The sequence below is a fragment of the Corvus cornix genome, chromosome 5 (genome assembly GCF_000738735.6).
Source record: "Corvus cornix cornix isolate S_Up_H32 chromosome 5, ASM73873v5, whole genome shotgun sequence".
Classification (NCBI taxonomy): domain Eukaryota; kingdom Metazoa; phylum Chordata; class Aves; order Passeriformes; family Corvidae; genus Corvus; species Corvus cornix.
The window spans coordinates 52,428,220-52,444,532 of record NC_046335.1 but is presented as its reverse complement, the minus strand read 5'-3'; the positions used below and the strand labels follow the sequence as shown (position 1 = coordinate 52,444,532).

Genomic DNA, 16,313 nt, shown 5'->3' with positions numbered 1-16,313 from the left:
TTTAAAAAGTAGTGGTGTTACAGGAGTGTGCAAAGTAATAGCTCAGTAAGCACAGGATGTGTGGTGTACTGAGTACAACCTATATAAAACTGTTTTCTGGTGTCAACAGTGGCAGTCAGTGTTACTACACAGCAAGAAAACAGGGTAGTGTTTAGAAAATAATACTTGATTATTGTATGTCTTAAGCCATTTGATGTCATACCAATTTCAGCTGAATCTAAGCTCATTAATGTGTTGGTGCTCAGTGTGTGCTGATCTGTATAACCATCTGTGTAGCATATTAGATTTTCATGTCATTTGGAGTGGAAATACAGTACAGTGTCTTCATAGAGTCACCAGTAATACAGGTGTGCAAATTGGTGTTAATTCACCTTCTTTTTTATATTGGTTTAAAAATCTTTAGATGGATTTCTGCTAACAAGAAACTGTTTTCTTCTGAATCTAGGAATACTTCTTGATTCAGAAAGGCGAAAGTCTGATACAAGTCCAGCCATGTCACCTCTTAGAATCTCTCTCATCCAGGATATGAGGTGAGTTTGAAGTGTCACACAACCCAGAACCCCCCTGAGATTTGCACACTTGTTTCTGTGTATGCTGTGCACCATGCAGAAAAGCTTGTGTTTCATGCAGCAGGAGGGGGCTGTGGGGAAGGAACCTGCTGAACTATTTCAAAGGAGTTAGCACAACGTTTTCACTGACCTTCACAGAAACAGGGTTCATACTGAGGAGGTTTTATATGGTCAGAGGTATTAACTTAGGATAATATCATGACAGAGTTTTCATATTTTTAATGTTTTGTGTGTTTGGTTTATTTCCACAGAGGTGTGGGTAGAGTGTTTGTGTTTTCCCAGTCATTGCTGAGTTGGTTGTGTAGTTCTGAGACCATTCTTGTTTTTCAGGGAAGAAAGCAGTTTAAAGAACTTGTTTGATGTAAAGAATGGGTTTATCTAACATTCAATACTGTACTGTGAATAAAACTACAACTTCTGCCCAATTCCTTCCTTTCAGTACATTGAAAAAGCAATGTGCAGAACTTCTAAAACAACCTTGACAGGAATTTTCTTTTCCTTCTTTTTCCTTACCAGCATCCACTTTTTTCAGTCAGGAGGAGTGAATTGAGGATTTGCTTGCCTTATTAAAATATACCATTTGTGTCTTGTGTGCAAGAAAAGCTTCTACTGAGCATGCAAAACCAGTATTTAATTTTCCAAAGCATTCAGCCATAAATACTGCAGCGATAAGGTCCAGAATGAGTCCTAAATCATGTGAGACAATGGGCCTGGTTTAGAATTTTGTAAATAGGGCACTGCATTGCAGATATTTCCTTTTCAGGCTCTTATTCTTTTTGAGCTGGATTGCAGGGAATTTTTTATTGTCCTGAATATTAAGGTGATTATGTTTCTTTTTCCTTTAATTTACCTGATATTTTGTGTTCTTTGCAAAACTTCAGCTGAGCTTGGTTCAAAAGGACTGTCATGCTTTGACAATACCAAGCATGTCTTTTTCTTTTTCTTTTTTTCCAGGCATATCCAGAACATAAGTGAGATCAAAACAGATGTTGGCAAGGCCAGAGCCTGGGTTCGCCTCTCTATGGAAAAGAAGTTGCTTTCTAGGCATCTGAAACAGTTGCTTTCAGATCATGAACTCACAAAGTAAGATGGTTTATCTTGGGCAAAGCTTTTAAAAGAATTAAAATCTATGTAATTGTTTGGTTTCAAAAATCCAGGTGTGCCTATTCTTGCATCTGCTTAGCAGTGTGCAGAAGGCATGGAACAAACTGGCCTTCCAAGCATGTGAGCTGTTTGGGAATTAGGGTTCAATGCTGGCGTTCTTCACATACATTTTTACCTTTATAGCCTGCTTAAGAACATAAGGTGAATTGCTTCTGTAATAGTTACGTTCAGTGTTTAGTGTGGAAATCAAAGCCATAGTAATTGTCATTAGCTTTAATGGAAGACTGCTTTCTGGAGACAGCTTAACCTATGCTGTCTGCTCTTCCTTTCCTCTCCTTCCATTCACCACCTTCCAAGGAATTTCTTCCCCAGTCCCCCTGGACCCCAATAGCTAATTATTTGAGATTTGCCTTGTCTTGTATTATGTTGGACTTTCTGATGAAGCTGTGGCCTTCAGTGAGCAAAGAAAAGCTGAAGGACAGAGTGAGGACAGCTGATAAATCTACCTGTATCTCCAAATTAAGGTTAAGCCTCTCTAGTGAAGTCAACAGTTCAGATCAGGTTAAATTTAGCAGTGCTTGTCCCATGCAGAGCAAGTGCTGTGAGGGGACTTTCCACACACCACCACACTCCATGTCCCCCCCACAAAAGAGAAGAAAAAAACCTCTTTTAACACTGGCCAGTGTACTGTTCATCTGTCAGGCAGCTTCTGATTCTCTAGAACAGAGGGAGACTGCAACAAAAGTATGTTTAAAATGAAAATGACAAGCAAGGGAGCTACTTGTACAGGATGACATCAATTCTCTATAATCTCGTGTGCTTTGTGCTGCATATTTAGATAGCCTACTTAGAGAGCTGTTCTAGGCAGTTGGTTTGAAAGCATGCCCCACTTGTTTTTAGAGGAAGCAGTGCTGAGTTCAGTGAGGTACTAAAAGTAATGGTGCAACTTCTGCCATTTTACAGTTAACAAGATTGTGTGTTGTTCTTTTTTGAAGCAGCTGTTAAATATTTTAATTATCCCATTCTCTTTACTTGACATTTATTAGCAAATATAAGGAAAATGTAACATGTTTGGTTTCTTTCTAGTCTGCAAAGGGACTAGAGTTAGGGAACAGGAAGAAATCATGTGGCCTCACCGTCCTGAGACCTTTATGTGCCCAGGGAAACTGAAAAACCTTACCCTTTGAGGAGACAGGACAGCACATACCCTGACAGGCTGTCAAACAGGTGATTCAGATTATTCAAATGAAACACAGACGTGGGCACCTTTGAGATTTCTGTGGCTTTGCCACTCTTGTGACTACAGGCAGGTTAGGTTAATTTAAGGCTCAGTCTCTTTATTTTCATTGAACATTTCCTGTCAGTCTCTAGTGTTAGGTTTGTTATGTAAGTGAGAACATGCCTGATTATGTTGATTATCATTGATTTGTTTTGCAAGTTTCTGTCTTGTGACTTGCTGACTTTTTTGTAAATTGATACCTGAAATTGGGGGGAGTTACCAGGATGCCCTCCTGGAAGGAACAACATGGCTGTGTCAGCATTTCTAATACCTAATTCCTGCATTCATGAGGGTTTGGATATTCCTGTAGCATCAGTTGGATTTTGATACATTTTGGCATGCTCTTCTTTTATGATTATTCCCAACACTGGTATTATTTATTGGTTTCTACCTTTGTGTGCTTACCATTTTGGTTATGTCAGGAGCTGTGTACTATCAACACTGAAGCTATTGCCTGGATTAGTGTGCAGCTTGTTGTAGGCCCTGGGTTATTACTTATAGCCAAATACAAGCAGATAGCCCCGGTTTTTGCATTAAGTCTTTAAGAACAGTCTTCTGTCATACATCATGTGCTGGAGAACTCTCCCATGGCACTCTCTGCGCTCTTTACTTCAGTTCTGTCATTTTACATGGCCAAAAGTCAGAATTTCTTTCAAGAAAGCGCAAAATTTCTTTTTCCATTTTGGGGTGGTTTTGGGTGGGAGAAGATCTTAGACCAAACCTTGTATTGGAGGGGGGGAAAGATAGTGAGAACTGGACTGTTGCACTTTGGAGATATCAGCCTTGCAGAGAGTCAGTGTATCCTGGCACATTGAATACTCTTGACTCTCCCAGTATCACTTCTCATGTGTAATTGCTTGCCCGTTATTCATAGTGTACCTAATGAATTTGCACAATAGAAAACATTTCACTGAAAGCTTCTTGTTACTGTGACAGATTATGTGTTTTGCTTTGTCAGAAAACTCTACAAGCGTTACGCGTTCCTCCGCTGCGATGATGAGAAAGAACAGTTCTTGTATCATCTCCTGTCATTCAATGCTGTTGATTACTTTTGCTTTACCAATGTTTTCACAACAATCTGTAAGTATTTGCTATCCCTGCAGCTCTGATTTCCAGATTTGGTTGAGTTCTTGTCCAAAATTCTAAACAGCTCAGAGCAACATGCCCTAATGTAATTGTTCTGCTTTTTTTTTCCCTGGGATCCATCTGTGTGTGCTGTATTGCTGTTTCCATGATCTTCTCTGGTGGGCAGGAGTTTCTCTCCCTGTCACTTTTGTTTCTAACTTGGTAAAATACACAGCTCTAATAATTTTAGTTGGGGGTGAGTTCTCAGCTGAAAATTTTGTGGTGGGCTTGTTTGCATGATACTAAACAAGCAAAGTATGGATTGTTCACTATCAAGGTAAGAATATTAATGCATGCTGGCAATTAAAAGAAAAAAATCCTTTCCTGTTTTGTTCTCAGGCTACTTTGCTGCATGTCTGTCTCTGGGTTTGGGGTAGCAATGAAATGCCCATTGAGGGCTGCATCAGAACTCCTCAACACATTTTTTTTCTCCTAGTTGTTAAAAAGATACCCTAGAGAAACTTTTAAGCTATTGTAGATGCTTAATTGTGTTACAGAGTTCTCAAAGATCTGTGTGCCTGCTGCCACAGAACCTTGCTGGGAAGGCAAAACAAGGAAAGACTTAAGCAAGGCTTATAAAATTGGGGGTGGGGTATGTGAAAGGACTACCCTTGGTGGTGCATTGTGATTGATGCTTGTGTGTATGAAAGAGAAAGCAAACAGACATCCAAGCAAAACAGCTTTTGGTCTTATGGGCAAGTTCTGGATAATGTGAAAATCTGGTCTGCTGGATGCAGTTAAACTGTCACTTACTTTAGGACTATCAGCACAGAAATTAAAAGGGAGACATTTTAATTCATTCTTAAATGCTACAAGCATCAGGCTTTTAAGGAAATCCAACCACCAGATGCTTTCTTGAGGGCACTGACAGCTGAGGAGACACTGAGGGAGAAATGCGTTAAATGCCTCAGCTGAAAAGCCCTGACTGTAATCTGCTTATGCACTATAAAAGAAGGGCAGACAGGCAAGAAACACAGTGACCATTCAGAGCACTGGATTTTATTATAAAAGGTTCGTTAACAGAGGGCTGTGCAGGAGATGCTGGGTGGTGGAAGAGCATATGCTTTGTGAGTCAGAGGAGGGGCTGCAGCTCAGGTGATACATGTTGAATTACCCACAGGTAAACCAGGGGACCAGAAAGCATTTGAGCACATGTGGTGCTCTTTAGAAGGGAAAAAATTGCTTGTTCTTTCAAAAATTGGTAAGTCCTAAAGTTAGCATAACTAAGAGCGACATGGCACAGAGAAATTTGCAGGATTATGCTGTATTCTATCAGAATTTGTTCAGCCATGGTAATGAATGCTGCTGCTGTCCAGGCCTGTAAAGAAAGGCTGCAGTTAGTACCTGAATGGGACCTGGGGGAGCTGTGCAGTGTCCTGAGTACAGGAATACCATGTCTTTACTTGCTGTCACTAAGCTGAGGATAAGTAACCATCTTCGTGCCATGTTTTGAGGTTGGTAAATAAAGGCTGATTATACCCATAAGAAGGCATTATTCCATCCAAATTTCTTTCTTCATTTGACACTTCTGCTGTCAGCTCTGTTTCTTAGTGATTGCTGTGTATGTGTATACTTCCCCATTGTCAGTCAGTGCTTAGTGTGCAAGTGTCAGCATGATTAAATAGGATGTCTGATGTTGTTTTAACATTTCATGGTACTGCAATGCTGTTTTATGACTTACCTTTTGCCCCTCTCTTGACTAAAGAGGTTACATAATTATCCTTCTTAATTTTTGAAGTGTTATTTCTTTTGTGTTTGCAGTGATACCATACCATATATTGATTGTTCCCAGCAAGAAACTTGGTGGCTCAATGTTCACAGCCAATCCTTGGATCTGTATTTCGGGAGAACTGGGTGAAACAGGAGTCCTGCAGATTCCCAGGAATCTATTAGAAATGACTTTTGAGGTTGTATTGATATAAAACCTGATTTGGATGTTCTGTTTGTGAAGTTTTAAATTCTCCCCTTGCTGTACCACCTTGCCATACGTTTCATATCTTTGTGGTTAGTCACAGATACTTTGTGCCTGTGTGTAGCACATTTAACCTGTATTTAATGACATGCAGAGCAAAATGACTGACAATTCCTTAGTGCAAGGGATAGACAAGACTGTCTTTATGTTACAACTGTGGGAGGTGTCATACCCTCTTCTGTTGGAAAACAAAGAAGTGATTCTGCTCTGATTTTTGCATGTGTGTTGTGTGCATTGGATAAAATTTAATTGAAAAATCCAGTTCAGCTGATGTTCTTTATGCTGATCAAGATAGTATTTAACAAAACAAGCAAACCAACAGAAACAAGTAAAGCAGCCTACCACTAAAAAGCCCAGAACCAGTCATGCAGTCAGAAACAGGAACCACATTTCTGAGTTTCTGTTTGAGCATGTTCTGTAATAGTGTACTCCCCCAACATGCTGCTTTGTTTCAGTTTCCTCTGACAAACTTTTGTTTAATTTGCAGTGCCAGAACCTGGGAAAACTGACCACAGTGCAAATAGGACATGATAATTCAGGGCTGTATGCCAAGTGGCTTGTGGAATATGTTATGGTCAGAAATGAAATAACAGGGCATACTTACAAGTAAGTATCATCCTGACATTTCATGTGGGGTAAGTAGAATTTCTGCAGGGAGCTGGCACAGTAGGGCTTGTTTGATTAGAAAGGTCTGATCTCCTGGGACTCTGTGTCTGCAGTTGCCTCGACCTGAAGGCACAGAAAGATCATTTGGCTTCTGGCATTAAACAAGTTGTGGTTCTTACAAATTCAAACAGGGCTGCAGTTTGCAGATGTTCATGTCTCACATCAGACTGTTGGTGGAGAGGATGAGTTGACTGTTGTGCATCTTAGAAATAATTTGCCTTGAGCCCAAGGAAGAAAGAGCAAGTCAGAGCTTGCTGCTTATCAAATACAGGTGGTATTTTATATTAGGCCTGGGTGCTCTAGGTGTTAGAGTCACCTTTGGACACAAGCTGGAGCACAAGGGCTTATGAGTGTTGGAAACCTGTGTTTACATGGGGAAAGTAAAGGAATGAAATTTGCAGTGAGAGTTAGGTTTATTTGTGTTAGGTACAGCATAGTTTGATGCTCTGTCCTTTGTTTAGAGAAACTGTCAGGCTCATGTTGATGTCAAATTGGTGGGTAAGTCCACCAGTCAGCTCTCCATGCCAGTTCATTTGTAATTAAATGAAGAGGAAAGATTCTATTTTTGGATGCTGTTCAGTTTTCCAATTAAGCTGATTAAACTGACATCAACATTGGTTCAGAGAAAGTGATAATGAGCAAATGAGCATGTGTGCTTTCTAGTGTCTGATTTAATACCCCAATTCAGTAGAAGTATTGGTGTTTTGGCATTTAAGCATGTGTTTGGGTTGTGGGGTTGTTTTGCAGCTGGCCCGCTATGTAGCATATTCATTGTATTTCTTAACCCATCTATGGGGCGTAGTAGGATTTCCCCTTTTACCCATTTTTCCTCAAATCACGTGCTACATATGGGACTCAAGCAAAATCTGCTTTGTGGATGGATCATTTACTGCAGCACTCAGCACAAACTTGGAACTGAAAAGCTGTTTTATTTTTGCTGCCTGTGCTGGCAAAAGCCAAAGCCAAGACTTTGTTGCTGGATGAACGAAGTCTTTCTAATAACTACGCTAGCAGGATTTGGGCTTTAGGCAACTGCAGTTGAAAGTCTTTGGCATGGAATTGAATCTGGGTTGAGCCATGTATTTATCTCCTTCGTGTTCTTAGGTTTCCCTGTGGAAGGTGGCTTGGGAAGGGAATGGATGATGGCAGCTTAGAGAGGATCCTGGTGGGAGAGTTGCTGACTTCCCACACCGAGGCTGATGAGCGGCAGTGCCGAACCCCGCCCCTGCAGCAGTCTCCGAGCATGATCAGGAGATTTGTCACTATCTCACCAAACAATAAGCCAAGTGAGTGCTGGGGGTTGTCTTTTCCTGTCCTGTTCTGCATCATCACCTGAGGGCTTGCAAACAGCCCCGGAGTTTGGAGAGGACCTGTGAAACTCAGCCGAGTGTCCTGCTTGAACTCCAGCTAACTTCCAAATTACAATCCCAAGTAACCTGTACTGTCTGTTTAAGTTTGGAAAGTCTGCAAGGATGGCAGATGTCTCTGCACTCCTTGTCCAGTGCTTAGCTGCCCTAGTGGTGTTTTTTGTATTTTTGTCCTTCACCTGTGGAATGAATGCTGTGGAGGAAGGTAGAAATTTGTGGCCTTGTCTCTGTCTGTCCTTCACGGATGAAAAAACTTGCTAGTGGCTTCTATTCATGGCCTTCTCTATTTTTTTCTATTGAGATCAGGGTTCTGTGGTTGTCTTACTCCTGACAAATCAGGTGGCTACTTTGTTCCCAGCAGTGCTTGGGTTTGCAGTGAAGCAACCTCAGGAAGTGTTTCCAGGATGCCCAGATCTGCTAGTCCTAAACAAAGCACAGCTCATTTCCTTAGCTTTGGGTCCTGGTCTGAAAACTCACATAATATGTAAAAACCCTTTCCACTGTTTTAAAACACTTGTTTTGAAGTGTTAATTTCAATTTAAAACCAAACCATCTCTGTTTCTACCTCTTCAACAATACATAAAAGTGGGAGTTGGGTTTCCATTACCCGCAGCCCAGCACTCTTTCCCTAACAGAATGAGTTATACTGGTTCATGCTCCTCTCCTGTGTTTTGTTAGGCCATAACCCTCACACACAGGTACAATTTCTGAAGCTGTAACTGGATATATTTTTGTATTTTGCAGAGTTAAATACTGGTCAGATACAAGAAGCTATTGGGGAAGCTGTTAATGGTATTGTCAAGCATTTCCACAAGCCAGAGAAGGAGGTGAGAGGTTATTGTCTGTGTAATGGCACTCCTGTCCTAAAACTCTGATTAGTAAACATGAGAGAATATATAGCAGAAATAACTAAACTGAATGAGCAGCCATGTGCTTGAAAACTCCTTTAGTGGACCAAAAATGAGATACTGAGGTAGTACAGCCTCACACACCTCTCTTTTGCTGCTAACTGGAGCATTCTGTTAAATTAAATGTTAACATTCTGGTATTGGAAATTGTGTTATTAGTCAAGTTCTGCCGAGGATTCTACCCATACACTGTCAAGAACAGTGCCTCCTGTTTTGTTTGTTCTGAATTAACTGACATTTTACATCTGCATCGAGTTCTAAGTAGGTTTTTTAATGTCTGTTTTGCATTATCTTTGCTACTTAAAACATGAAAACCCATGGGCCACTTTAAAAAAAAAGGAAAGAAACAAAGAAGACCACCCTGAAAACACCCACATCACCCAAGCAAGTGAAGCAGAAGTGCTCTTAAAGTCTCTTTTGCATTACTCATGTAATCAGCTGACAGAGCAGTGATTTTTCTGAAACAAACCTAAGTAGCATACCCCTGTCAAATCATCCCAGTCCAGCCCTTGTGAGGTGTAGAGCAGTGCTGGCTCTGTATGGATGGCTCTCAACAGGAATTTTTTGCAAATAGGTCCTCCCATTCCTATAGCACCTGACTTCTAAGTTCATTATGGCATGACAGATTAATATACAGTGTAATTCTAGTTAATGATCACATTGATAATGATCTCAAGTCATCATGGACTGGTTTTGCAAAATAGAATTAACCATCAAGTGCTGAAGAAGGACTTTGTTTTTTACTGAGCATTAAATGTTGTTTTTGTTGATGAGCAATCAGAGGCACCTGCTACACTGGATCTGTGATCTCTGTTACTTAAAAAAAGAGGAAAATACTTTTCTAGTTTTCTGTAGTGATCATTATTATAAGTAAAACCTGCTCATTAATTGGCAGACTGCTTGAGGCTTCATTTGATGATGATGAGGCCCTGACAATGCTTTCCTTGGCTTTATTCTTAGAGAAGTCAGTCAATTTTTGAATGCTCAGGACTTGTGAGAACTGGGCCATCCTGCCTGGGGTCACTGTTTGACAGCAGATTTAGGCATCTGTTTATTTAAAAACTGAATGGGAGACTTGTGTCCCCGAGTCCCAAACTGAGATGCTGAGTGTGTGTGTGTTTTCTGTGTGTACTGGCAGAGAGGCAGCCTGACCCTGCTGCTGTGTGGAGAAAGTGGACTTGTTTCAGCTCTTGAGCAAGTGTTCCAGCACGGATTTAAATCACCCAGACTCTTCAAGAATGTCTTCATTTGGGATTTTTTGGGTAAGTGGGAGGATGACCTCCCAGAGCCTGTTTGTATCTTTGAAATACATCCAACTGTGTTCCTTATCACTGCTGTTGTGTCTCAGCTGGTGTGAATAGCAGACTTCTTGGAGGCATCTCAGCAGCTGAATTTCCAGGAGAGCTCCTACCTCCTTGTACTGTCATGAGAGAGAATCTCTGTTTTCTGCCAAAGCTGGCTCCATACTTAATGCAGGAACTGGGCTTTGTCCTTCTAGCAGTAATAGTGTCAAACAAATTTTCTTAGTGAGGAAGAGGTACATAAATAAGGTGGTGAATTGACATAGGGTAACCTTGGTGTTAATTGAGCACAGTGAAAGCAATAAATCATGCGTGTAAGAGGTTGAGTTGTCTTTCAGAGCACAACAGATGGATCTAGTGCTGTTGGTTTGTCCTGGACATTGTAATAAAGGGATTATAAGCATGCGTTTTTCACACAATGGCCTAGATCCCTTTACACAAAGCTAAATAAATCAACTGAGTTCACAAACACACTTTAAAAAGGGAATTATTTTTAATAATGTTGCTGTGTTTTGAGGAGGTATTTTAACATCAGTGCTCCCCTTGTACAATCATTTTACTGCACTCAAATTCAGTAGATAGGTGAACGTCTTTAGCTTTGTTCAGAGGGAAGGAAGTGGAATCCCAGTTTTACACTGAGGGAACACAGAACTGAATCCAACAGAAAAAAACCAGTGCCTAAATATAATGACTCAGGAAATAAATGGATGAGCTTTGATCCTTCAGGCCTTTCAACTTTAACTCTCTCCTATATGCTGTATGCACTGATGAAACTTCATTATCTCCCACCATTCTTTTAAGAAAAAGCACAAACATACTATGAGACCCTTGAGCAGAATGAGATGGTCCCAGAAGAGAACTGGCAGACAAGGGCCAGGAATTTCTGTCGCTTTATCACTGCTATCAACAACACCCCTAGAAACATTGGGAAGGACGGCAAGTTTCAGATGCTGGTGTGTCTTGGAGCCAGGTATAAAGAAACTTCTTTATTATTGTTGTTGTTATTGGTATTTTAATGAACTGAAAAAGATGCTGCACGTCAGTTACTCCTGACTCCCTGTCTCATAAAGATAAGCAGAGAACGCAGTAGGTGTGCTTAGAAGCGAAAGAATGAAAATCATGTCTGTGCAGGGGTGAAATTAACTTGGCTTTATTTTTATTCCCAAACTGCCAACTGCCACCTTGTCAGAGACCACCTTTTGCACCACTGGATCGCCCTGCTTGCAGACTGCCCCATTACAGCCCAGATGTATGAGGACATAGCCCTGATTAAGGATCACACGCTGGTGAATTCTTTGATTCGGGTGCTGCAGACCTTGCAGGAGTTCAACATCACCCTGGAGGCATCTCTTGTCAAAGGAATCGACATCTGACCTCCTGTCCCACAGGAAAAACTGTCTTCACAAAAACAAAAAAAGCAACAAGGAGTGAATCTCGTTAGTATGCAAAAGTTCTGTCTTGCCAGTACATTGTATCGTGAACTTGTTCATGGCCCAAAAATGCAACTTTGACTTTTCTTGAAGGAAACTCCAGAAATAGTACAGGCAAATGGATAGAAGCTGTAAACTCAATGTAAAAAAGAGGATTTTGGTATAAATCTATTTTAGAGTTTATTTGCTGATTTGCTTTTTACACACTTTCATGTGAAAGAGATAGAGATGAGTATTGTGCAGCTTATTTTAAAGCTGCAGTATTTCCTTGCCATAGAAAATGTGCAGTGAGCCTTTCAGCATTCTGTGAACTTGCCTTCAGATATGCTGTATGTCATAGACCCCAATGTATACACTCCATTTCTGCTGAGAAGGTCATTCTATAGTTTTTAAACTAATATTTTATATATTAACATTATTACCAACGTTTGATTTTTAACGTGTTGGGTCATGTTCTGCTGCAAGGGAACTACAGACCTGATCTGTGCTTTTTTTTAATAGCTCCAAAGCACTGATTTGTCAGCAATTATTTTTTTCCTTTATTTTTGTTGTCAGTATTATTTTTAGTGAAATCCAGGAGACTGAACCGTGAAATGTCCAGAGATCAAAGTAATATTTTTCATATTGGTACGTAATTGCACAGAAGAAGAAATTAAGTCTGTTTTTTAACTGATATTTTTTATTTATTTAACCTATCATTGTGTTTTGTAAGTTTGTCTTTTAAAAAAAAATCTTCTATGATACAACTGGCTATATTATGTTGCAATTCAGAATTTACAGTGTAGCCCACTTAAATGAAAAACCTGGAATAATTGTTCATAACACAAGAAGGTTTCTACTTAAACCAGCCTTTTAAAGCTTGGTATATGGTTGCTGCTGGTAATTCTCTTAACTGCTTATAAAGGGGAACACGAGATCCCCAAATGCCAGATGACTAAATAAAGATCTTTATGCCCCATCTGAAATAATAACAGTATACCTTACTAACAAGTATAAGGATTTCTTAATGTTTCTGAAAAGACAGTGGTATTAAGGTTTTTTCTTTTCCTTTTGAATGCACATGTCTTGGATCCTGTTGTCACAGTCTGCTTCATTTGGGATGCTTTTGGTTTTAGCAAAGAAAAGGTTAGTCCATTTCTACTATGAAATACAAATATTAAAAAAAATTTAGGTAAGTGGGAAAGCTTAATTTATTGGAGATCTGGAACTTGGCAAATGCCTGAAGGCATCTCTGTTCATTTGAATCTTCTGATAAAAATCTCTTTGAAATGAATATGTGACTTAAGAACAGGCTGATTTATCAGCATCACAAATTACTGTACAGAAGTTCAGGGCTGTGTATTTAAGAGGTCTCCACTGTATAAACTTATCTCAGTATTGTCTCTCTTTTTGAGAAGCAGAGTCCAAGTTTTTTGGTTCATATGATGTTGTAGCACTTTTACTTTACCTACAGCTTAGTCACATCTCGTGATAGTTTTATTTCCATAATTTATGAGTAGAGCACATGTATTAAATTTTTGACTATTTTTACTTTTGTCCTATTTATTTCATTATTAAACTGAGAAGTTCCTTTGTCACTACTTATCAGAGCAAGATTCTTCTTTGATTTCACAGCAGCATTAGGAAGATGTGAAGGCAATGTCTGAGCCACTCCTCACATGGGGTGGGTGTGAATTCCTTCACAGCTTACAGGAGCATTTCCTGTATTCTCTGTGTGCAGGTTTGGTTTTCTTGGTGGTTTTTTATTTTTCTTCCAGCTTTGGAAGGGCAAAAATAAAAAAGAGTTGTACTGCATTCTAAGAATTTCATGTATTCAACTTAATATGTTGAGATAGTCTTTTTACACCTGTCCCAAATTGTTTATGCATTAATAATAGCAAAAAAAAAATTTTTGTTGGTTTTTTTGTTGTTGTTTTGGGGGCTTTTTTGTTTGGGTTTTTTTTGTTTTTTTCAGCTATCTTGAAAATTACTTTACTTGGCCTGTATATTTCACAGGGAATATTAAGTAAGAAAGGAAGGTTCTATGTTTTGACCTTAACAGATGAGTTGATTCTATTAAAACCATATATTTCATAGTATTAAGGATGGATTAATTTTATCTTTCATGAGGTAATTACCCTGAATTAAGGTTCTTTTTTTATCTTTTTTTTTTTTCTTCCTTACACAAGTTCACCTAGTGAGACATGATACCACTGGCTTAATGGCTGTTTTGGTGTGGATTGTTTTGCCCTCATTATGATGGCTGGCATGGGCAGAGGCTGGGATTTGGTGATTGCCAAGGGTGGACTCCTTGGCTGGGTCATGAGGATGATGCTGTCCATCAGTGAGAACACACTGCATGCTGGCTGTCCAGTGCAAAAGGAAGACACAGAGATCATCTTCCCAGCTCCTGGGTTATTTTCACAGGAAAAACCAGTTTGAGATCGACCTTCCTCCTCCTCTCACTGGGGGCCTGTGCTTAATCCTGTTAGGGTTCAAAGCACTTTTTGCTGTGGACTTCCAAGTCTGGAGGGATTTGCTCTGCTGAAGGACCAGTAGAAGGTTCTGAAATGCAGCAGAAGAAAAGCTGGTTTTGTTAGATCCATAGGCAGCCAAGGAAGAGTGAGATACTAAATATAGCCTGTGCCAGCTTTTTGGGAAGAGATTTGGCTGGCTCAGTCCAGTCTGTAGGAGCAGCCACAACCCCCACCACTGCCGTGTTTACCACAAACCCACCCACCTCTTTCATGGCTGTTCCTAGCATCAGTCCCACAGAATAAGGTTCGGATCCAGCATTTGCTCTTGCCATGCCATTCTGCTGAACTGTATAGGAACAAATGGTGTAGTGAGCACCTTTTTATCACCTTTTTGTATCTGTTTTATTTAGAGCTTTGTAAAATCATTCTCCCTTTGTTCAGAGTAATGCAGTTGAACCTTTTTTTTCCTGTTACTTTTCCAAAAGAAGGGGGCAGGTTTGGTAGGTGCAGTTAGTGTGGCTGTGCTGTTCTGATGTTTGGTGGGGATTTTTTGGTAACAGTTAATTGGGAAAGATAATCTTTTTAAAAACACACATTCATTCTGGAGAGAGAAATACAGGGACAAAAAATAAGCAGTTCATCATGCAGTAAATACATAATGCTAAGCTGGCCAAAATGTTTACAGGCTCATACCTGATTTGAGGGAAAAAAATAGGCTATTACCTATCAATTATTTATGCTTCTTTGGTTAATGCTGTTAGAGTTCATACAATGATACTTTATACAAAAATAAAATGCAAACTAATAAAGACTTGGTTTAAATGTAATAAAATACTATGATGGTAAGTTTATACAGAAAGAAAAAAAAAGCCTTTACCTGCCATAAACTTTAACCACCTGATGTTCTGTAGCTGAAAACATATTCATGAACTGGAGACTATTCCACAACTTTTTCCATTACAAAGAGTATTTTTCAAACTGTTCAAATGGAACTTACTAGCTGGATGATCCATACTTTTTATGTGTTTTAAATTCATGAATATGTTAAGATTCCTGCAGTGAAACTATTCAGAGTTAACTTTTTCTGTATATTGTCAAATGAATTTTGTCCGTAGTGAAGAGACTATAGGATACTTGAAAATACTTGAAGAAATTGTACACGTACTTCACATCTTTGTAGCTCTTTATTTTATACCTAGAGATTGGCTGTTAAACTAAGAAAAAGCATCAATACCTTATAAACTATATATTTTACTACATGGGGAAATCACTGGCTTGTTTTTTTTAAGGGCCGTGTTGAAGTTTACATTATAATGACAAAACCAGGTACTGTTTTCCTTTTTTTATTTTTCCTGTGACATTTCAATCCATTGGACATTAAATGTGAATTGGATATACAAAGCAGTTTTACAGGTGTAGCTCATTTGCTGAATTGCAATAAAATTTGTCTTCTAACATGAAAAAAATAGCATTAATGTGCTATTTTCAAGAAGCCTGTTCTAATTTGGCTGATCATCTGCTCTTTGCCTGGCTGCAGGTCTGTGGGACATTTTAGTGGCTCGTTTCAGGAGACCTTTGTTGTACAGTTTTGTGTCTGATCTGTTCAACTAGAGCTCCTCCCTCCCAGCTCCAGTGTCGCCTTCCTCCAAGCCACCCTTGTCAGTCAGACTGCCACCAGTGGAAGAGATGCCTGCTCAGGAGTCAGGGAATGGGGCAAAGGGGAAGGCAAAGGGACTAATGCAGACCTTGGAAAGGTGTCTGTGAGTACCCACACCTAGATGTGCTACCATTCCCTCTGTTTCAAACTGTGTGAGGTCATCACTGAATGTTCTATACCACCAGGGAAGACAGAGGGGAAGGGGTTTGATCATTAATTTGGAGGTATCTCTGTTGCTTCACTTCTCACACACCACCTGGTCTGTGGTGGAGCCTTTTTTTAAGCAAAGCAAAATAACAAGTGTTAATATCACTCTTGGGGGAACCACATCAATCTTCCTGAGCTGGGGGTGGTGCTGCACTGCCAGCAACTGAGGGTGTCACCCCATGGGCTCCCTGGGGACATGCAGAGGATGAACTCAGCCTGAGCCATGCTCTGGTGAGATGGTGCTCTGGCCTCATCCTTGGACAGGTTTGGGG

The 16,313-nt window shown here is 39.9% G+C and overlaps 1 protein-coding gene across 6 annotated transcripts in view; it reads left to right on the top strand.

Annotated features, from left to right (window-relative positions):
- The window catches only part of DENND5A (DENN domain containing 5A), a 64,631-nt gene extending 49,050 nt beyond the window's left edge, over nucleotides 1-15,581 (top strand). For all 6 annotated transcript variants that reach the window (XM_039552158.1, XM_039552160.1, XM_039552159.1 and 3 more), the window contains 10 exons: nucleotides 446-530; nucleotides 1,524-1,652; nucleotides 3,911-4,032; nucleotides 5,839-5,984; nucleotides 6,537-6,655; nucleotides 7,820-8,001; nucleotides 8,827-8,909; nucleotides 10,129-10,252; nucleotides 11,093-11,261; nucleotides 11,481-15,581. In XM_039552158.1, coding sequence (XP_039408092.1) covers nucleotides 446-530; nucleotides 1,524-1,652; nucleotides 3,911-4,032; nucleotides 5,839-5,984; nucleotides 6,537-6,655; nucleotides 7,820-8,001; nucleotides 8,827-8,909; nucleotides 10,129-10,252; nucleotides 11,093-11,261; nucleotides 11,481-11,664 — 1,343 coding nt within the window. In that variant the 3' untranslated portion in view covers nucleotides 11,665-15,581. The remainder of the gene's footprint in view (nucleotides 1-445; nucleotides 531-1,523; nucleotides 1,653-3,910; nucleotides 4,033-5,838; nucleotides 5,985-6,536; nucleotides 6,656-7,819; nucleotides 8,002-8,826; nucleotides 8,910-10,128; nucleotides 10,253-11,092; nucleotides 11,262-11,480) is intronic.
- Nucleotides 15,582-16,313: the final 732 nt, after the last annotated feature.